This window comes from Rhea americana, unplaced genomic scaffold (assembly GCF_003343005.1).
Source record: "Rhea americana isolate MKP2758 unplaced genomic scaffold, rheAme1 scaffold_331, whole genome shotgun sequence".
Classification (NCBI taxonomy): Eukaryota; Metazoa; Chordata; class Aves; order Rheiformes; family Rheidae; genus Rhea; species Rhea americana.
The window spans coordinates 263544-270303 of record NW_028186459.1 but is presented as its reverse complement, the minus strand read 5'-3'; the positions used below and the strand labels follow the sequence as shown (position 1 = coordinate 270303).

At 45.3% G+C, this 6760-nt stretch overlaps 2 protein-coding genes across 2 annotated transcripts in view; one reads left to right on the top strand and one right to left on the bottom strand.

Moving 5' to 3' along the window:
• The window catches only part of YRDC (yrdC N6-threonylcarbamoyltransferase domain containing), an 8632-nt gene extending 3026 nt beyond the window's left edge, over positions 1-5606 (top strand). The window contains exons 2-6 of the mRNA XM_085311106.1: positions 89-359; positions 764-878; positions 1237-1356; positions 2059-2201; positions 2557-5606. Coding sequence (XP_085167232.1) covers positions 89-359; positions 764-878; positions 1237-1356; positions 2059-2201; positions 2557-2620 — 713 coding nt within the window. The 3' untranslated portion in view covers positions 2621-5606. The remainder of the gene's footprint in view (positions 1-88; positions 360-763; positions 879-1236; positions 1357-2058; positions 2202-2556) is intronic.
• The window catches only part of MANEAL (mannosidase endo-alpha like), a 9587-nt gene continuing 6339 nt past the window's right edge, over positions 3513-6760 (bottom strand). Inside the window, exons 2-4 of the mRNA XM_085311105.1 lie at positions 6072-6181; positions 5597-5673; positions 3513-5129 (exon numbers count right to left, since the gene is read on the bottom strand). Coding sequence (XP_085167231.1) covers positions 4493-5129; positions 5597-5673; positions 6072-6181 — 824 coding nt within the window. The 3' untranslated portion in view covers positions 3513-4492. The remainder of the gene's footprint in view (positions 5130-5596; positions 5674-6071; positions 6182-6760) is intronic.

Sequence of the window (6760 nt, the reverse complement as noted above, 5' to 3'; positions counted from 1 at the left end):
GCCGGGGCTGGGGGCGGCGGGAGGCGGCGCGGGAGGGAGGGGGCAGACCCAGGGAGCGGCGGAGCTGGGCTGGGCCGGCGGGAGGCAGTGGGAGCGGGGGGGCAGGTGCTGAGGGGTGGCGGCGTTCCGGGCCGGCCCCTCGCTGACTACCGGCGCGTGGCAGGCTGGCGGGAGACGGTGGCGGCCGCCGTCCGCGCCCTGCAGGCGGGCGGGCTGGTGGCGGTGCCCACGGACACGGTGTACGGCGTCGCCTGCCTGGCCCAGGACCCCAGCGCCGTGCGGAGCATCTACGGCCTGAAGGGGCGGAACGGGAGCAAGCCGCTGGCTATCTGCCTCGGGGACGTGGAGCACATCTACCGGTGAGCCGCGATGCTGGCTGCTGCTGGCAGYGGGGGAGCCCCGCGCGGCCTCTCCTCCGCGCCGTGGCTGCTCGGCCTGCGCAGCCGTTCACCCGCTTCTCTTAAAAACCTGTGTTCAGTGCTAAAGAAAYGCCTGTAAGTGAGGCTTAGAGGTGTGATCTGAAAATAGATTTGGGCTTCTGAGAGCCCCAAAGCATAAAACTTTTAAAGAGGGGTTTGTGGTTGCCTAAACTCTGTAGAACTTGTGGTAGGGAGAAATCTGCTCCCTCCTTAGTGCACTGGAGGGCATGAGATCCAAGAGGAAGGGCTCTGTTGTAGCTGGCCACTTCTCAGCACGTGCAGCACCAGCTGTCTCTGTGAAGAGCTGTGCAGCAGCCTTTCATGGGCCTCCTCTTGCTCTGTAGATACTGCCATGTGAATGTGCCGGATGAGCTGCTGCGGGATCTGCTTCCAGGACCAGTGACTCTGGTCTTAAAGCGTTCAGAAGAACTAAATAAAGACTTGAATCCTTTCACATCGGTAGGTCTTTGTCATGGGATGCATCTATGTGTTTTTGCTTTACAGCATTCTATATTTTTTGCTTCTGCTGCAGTAGCTTTTATTCTCACATGTGTTTAGTGTGCTTAGTAGTGATTAATGTTTCCTTGAAGCTGGTTCCTGTGCTATTGTGTTTCTTGTGACTTACYTGAACATGGTATAATCCAGTGTTAGATGCAAACTTATGAAGGCACATGCATATAATTGCCTAGTGCAACAGATGCTGAAATATTAATTTGCTTTACTATCAGCTTGCAGTCAAGAGGACTTTAGACAATGCAAGATTAAAAAATAATCTCTACTTACTGCATGTAAATCCATGTTCTCTTCTTCCTTGTAGCTGGTTGGTGTTCGTATTCCAAACCACCCTTTTATTAGGGAGCTGGCACGAGCTTGCTCTGGACCACTAGCTTTAACAAGTGCAAACATCAGCTGTCAGGCAAGCACACTGACGGTTTCGGTAAGGCTGTTTTTTTACTCTGAAATTATTGTGGTAAACTCGCAGATTCCCAGGCCCTCCAATTGCAAGCCAGCTTTATCAGTAAAACAAGAATTTCTTCAGCGCTGCTGTTATCTTTTAAAAGTCTCTAGTCAGTAGTTAAAACAACCCACAGATCTGTGATGTGCGGTAGCTGTCTTGTTGTCATCCTCACCTTAAAAACAGCGGAAGAGCAGAGCTGGAAAGTAATATTTAAAAGCTTTATGCACAGCTKCTGCAATGTAGAAAACAGAAATTGCTGTAGGAGGAATGATTCTAGAATGAGACTATGGCTCTCTGTACAGTTCCTTGCAGCCTGGGAATTAACTTTGGCTTGAGGAAATGTCTTTTTCGAAGGCTTCTGACCATTGTGTTGGTATATATTTAGGCATAGTACCAAATGGACACTCCATGCCTGTCCCCAAGCATTTTGATAGAGTTCTAGCTTTTTTTTGTGCACTCTGCTAGCTGCTTTAAAAAATAGTGATGTAGCTAAGAAGCCCTGAGCCTGAGATCCTTTGCGAACTTTTTCACATGTAAGATAAATCTGTTCTCAGTTATCAAACTTGGGATATATTCATGATGGAAAAAGGTGTCTTTCCCTTGATGATAGAAAGTCCGATAGTATCTAGTAAACATCATTACAAACCATCTTTTATATTGTTTGCTACATCTCTTTCTCAGGAATTCAGAGACCTTTGGCCTCAGTTGTCCTTAATCATTGATGGAGGCCCAGTAGGGGATGTCCAGAGCCCAGAATGTCGTTTGGGGTCGACTGTGGTTGACTTATCGGTGTCAGGGAAATTCGGCATCATTCGCCCTGGCTGGTGAGTGCTCTTTGCTAAATGGAACTGTAGCTTTTTCTTTACTCCAAAGTGAAGTTTTCAGGGTCATGTTTTTAGGGTGGGTAATGTTTTGCTTATTTTCCCACACTAGTTAATCTTCTCAGTGATTGTTTTAGCTTAATTGCCAGCATACTCAGAAATCCTGAAAGAATACTCCAAATTCTGAGCCCAGGAGACCCCTGTCTAGCGATTTCTACATGAAACACCCTAGTTTCTGTAGTTCATGTTCTCCTGAATTCAAAATGCAATTTGTGTCCTTAGCTGAGTGCTATTTCACAGAAAATGCAGCTGAATCCTGAAAAAGAACCTTTTTCTGACAGTTGCTTTCCCTCCACAGTGCACTGACATCTACAGTTGAAATCCTGAGGCAGAAGTATGGCTTGATACCAGAATCATCTTGAGACTTCAGACTCTGAGGAAGCTCTGCAGAGCTGGTAAAGCTGGGCACTGTGTGCCTGCCTGTGCATTCAGGAAGGGAACATTAATGGCCTTGTTTAATAAGGTTGATGGATTATGCTGAGGTACCAGACAAAGGATGATGAGAGCAACAGGTAATGGGTACCTGTTAGTGTCATATCTGCTACAGTCTGAGAAATKAACCCAGGATTTATACTGACCTCTTTGTGGTGATGTACCATTCCCAAATACCCATGTCCATCTTAAGACGATTAGGCCTTTGAAATAAAATAATTTGAACATGAGGCTGTTCTCAGGGTGCGAAGATGAAGGTAGTGTTACTGATTCTCCCTCCCCTTAGAAATTATTTAATCTGTTTATTTAACTGTATCTGCATCAAAAGAAAAACAGAGATGGAACAACATAAGATGGTTATTCAGACTCTCATGATGTTGTAGGTATGTTATTCTCCGGCTGGTTTTCTCTGTTCCAAATGCAATCAAACCTGCTACTAACATAAAACTGTAAATGCTTAAAAAACAACAACAACAAGAAAACCCAAACCCACAGCATTCAGTTCCCTATCTAGTTATGAGTTGCTTAGATTTACTGGAAGACCTCACTTCCTTCTAATGGAGGAATGAAGCCAAGCTCTTAATGTGTTGATCTTCAGTTTCTTATGTGGACTTTCTTCTCTTTGTTTTGGGCACAGTGCTAAGTTGAAGTAAATACGGAATGGGGTGAAGTTCCTTATTCTTCAAGGAAAAGTCAAGTTTGTGATGCTATTAATAATTTTAAAACTGCTAAGCAGCTTGCATAATTTTGTTATAAATGCTTATTTTTTGATTTTTTTCTGACACACCATAGGCATATATAAATAGAGCATTGTCTCACATACAGAGCTGCCACTTCTCGTTTTATTGACAGACAAGTGTAAATGAATTTTAATGGCTAATTTGGAAGGGACCATGCGTGTTTAAAACCACAAAAAAGGGGAAAACTTCTGTGTGCTGACCTTCCTTCAAAGCACAAATTAATGGTATTTTCAATTGTATTTTTATTGCAAATATTTTCGTTCCTTGGTTGCGAAGAAAATAAAACAACTTCAGAAGTAAATTGTCAAAACGTAACACTGAACAATCAGATAAGAGCTTTTAGGATAGATCATTGCTTTTCCTTGATTTCCAATGTGCACAGTAGGTTAAATGGTCTAGCATTCCAGCTCTAATTATCTTCAGTTATTTGGATACAGTGGGACACAGGAACAACACCCAAAGCAGAACTCCTTGGTATGAAAGAGCTTGCATAAAGCAAAGGGTATGTAATTGCATGGTTTACTTTCATCTAAATTTAGAGGATCCTTTATTCCTTTTTTTTTTCATTAAGCCGATGAGGAAATGCTTTGTCAGAGCTGCTAGTGGAGCGAGGGGATATATGATCACTGCAGGTAGTGGGCCAAGGGGATCAGGTAAAATACATGCTGGAACCCAGCTAACTACGTAAAACACCACAGAGCATACGCACTGTAAGAAAAACTGATCAGCTCTCCAGCCCATAAGCCAGCAGCCCTGTGAAGATTCCAGAAGAGCARTGAAAGGGTCATCTGGACTAAATCTGCAGGAGAGTAGGTTGGACTGCTGCTTAAAGATCAATTCTCTGCTCCTTGTAACACTCCCTCTTGGGATTTCAGAGTTAGGGCTTAAGCAATCCTTGGGGTACTTGTGGAGGATGCTGTTTGCATACAGCTGCCTGAGGAGGCTGAATGCTCTGCACAGAGACTTCACTCCTGTGGCTGGTTCTCGGGTGTTTTTTCCTTAAGCACTCCTCTCTGATGCAGCTTTATCAATGGGAATTCTTTCTCACTAAGACAAATAAAGTCACATCAACCACTGTTCTTTCTCTTTGCTGAAGTGTTCTGCCCACCTGCGAGTCAGCTCCAAATACATGTTAGGCTGATGAGGAAGGTAGTCTAGATAAAGACGTGTCAGAGTCTTCTTGGGTACAGCTTTCTCAATCTGGGTGCCTTCATGCCATTCATTGAAAGAAGTGATGGAAACTATCTCTGGCCTGACCATGAGAGCAGCCTGCAGAGCTGTTTCATAGTACTTCCCATTCACTCTATTCCGAGTATTGTGATTGTTCCAGGGGCGGATGCTAGTGTCAGTGTAGCCTGGGCCAACACTGGGGATAAACATCAGGTTGTTGGAGTCACAGAAAGTTTTGATCGCTTTCCAGTTCTGGTGGGATGAGCCAAAAGAGAAGCCATTGGATGCGAAGTATGTGTACATGCCATCATACCCTGCGGAGAGGATATCATGCTTGTGTCCTTCCTCTACTAGCAATGCTATGAACACAGCATCGTAAGCAGTATTGCGGAGAGAGTGGGAGCCTGATGGTGTGAGAAGGTTGGCCCATGATTCAGCTGGTGTCAAGTAGGAATCATAGATATAAAACAGTGGGAGATTCCTGCCAGTGCTGGTCTTGTACTTATAAAAAGCTGCATGTGATCCATATCTAGAGAGAGAGCACAAAGCTGTTCCAGTGACTGAGGTAATAAGCCCTCATCAGGTATTTTCATTATAAAGCATGCATGATTTGAAACTTGATTTGCCTCACAGGGACTCCATGCTCAGAACTTTTCTTTGCAACCCTTATCTCCTTACTTACGAGAATGTTTCTTAATTCTGTTGCCTGTGCCTGTTTCTTTTGAAAGAAAGGATATACGTGCCAGCCTACAGTAACACCTCAGAAACCTGGGTAGAAGAGAGCAAATTCTGGTTCTGAAGGCAAGATATTGAAGTGTCAGAGGAAGGGGGATTTGATTATTACACCCGCTCAGTTTTTCCCTGTTGGATTGCTCTAGGTAATTCCTTCATCTGTGGCCTGTTTTCTGGATTTTGCATTTATTTAAAAGTTCTGCATGTTTTTTTGTGCTTAAAGCAATATTATACAGCTAGATCTAGCCTACATGAAAAACTTACTTGTCCATGATGTATTTGATGTTTTCATGCACGGTGTGGTCATCACGCCCTTTGTATGGCTGGATATGGAAGGCAACCTTCAAAAGAGACCATGGAAGCGGTTATTTTTTTTTTCATAGTTGCTTTGCTTTCTCTGCAGTCTGACCTCCCAGAAGACACTAGCTCCTTTGTAAAGGCCTGCAGGTAGCCTGGGAGGACCCCTTCATGATGCAAGCATATACAGCGATCTGTTCAGTGAGGCCAGGGCTTTCACTAGTTTTGAGTAATGCTAATGAAAACTAAATTGAAAATCCTACCTATTAAGAAGAAAAAAGCTCTGTGTTTAGCTATTGAAAAAATCATTCCACTTGTGTTATTTTTAAGTGCTCGTGTCTTTTAATGCAGTAACTGAAAGTGAGGAGGAGGGCCCTTACCTAAGCACAGCATTAGTTGTGCAGTTAGTTTAATGGTTTCAAACAACAGACAAGATCCTTACCTTTATGGCATATCTGTGTGCAGCATTCAGTATAAATGGCACAAGGCTGTCTGATGGTTCCCCGTTGTCATCTGCTAGGCCGGGTGGGTACCATGACAAAACCAGCACTCCTGCAGAGGTGTGTAATAGGGCAGGTCTTAATGTTTTTATTCTGAACTTTTCCCCTTCCTATGCATTAGCAGTACCTGAAATATTTCTTGTCATTCTAAAACTTTAGACCTACAGTGTTTGAGACTTGGGTAGGAGACCCTCCAAAATACAGTCTGAACTGCTGGCTCTGAGATAGCTGCAGGTGTCTTTTTATAACTAACAGCAGTCTGCGGGGATGCATACTGGATGATCTGTGCAATGGAAAGCAGGGAGACGTGCTGTGGGGGGGGCATGTGGAGGGGTGCTGCTGCTTTCTGAGCTGATAGCAGGTTATGGTTGGTATCACAGTACCCCCAAAATGGGATGTGGCTTGTTTTGGCCGCTGGTGACATCCCGTGTGGCTTAGTGTTTCCCTTGTGGCTAGGAGAGCGGGGGTGGGCATCGCTGCCGGGCGTGTGGGGCTTGCTAGCYGCTGCTGTGCCCGAGGAAAGGGGCCACGGCTGGGTGGCCTCGTGGCCCCGCACGGCCGGGCCAGGCACGGTCCCTGAGCTAGCCGGGCCGGGCTGGGCTGACCCGAGCCGATCTGGGCCGCAGAGCTG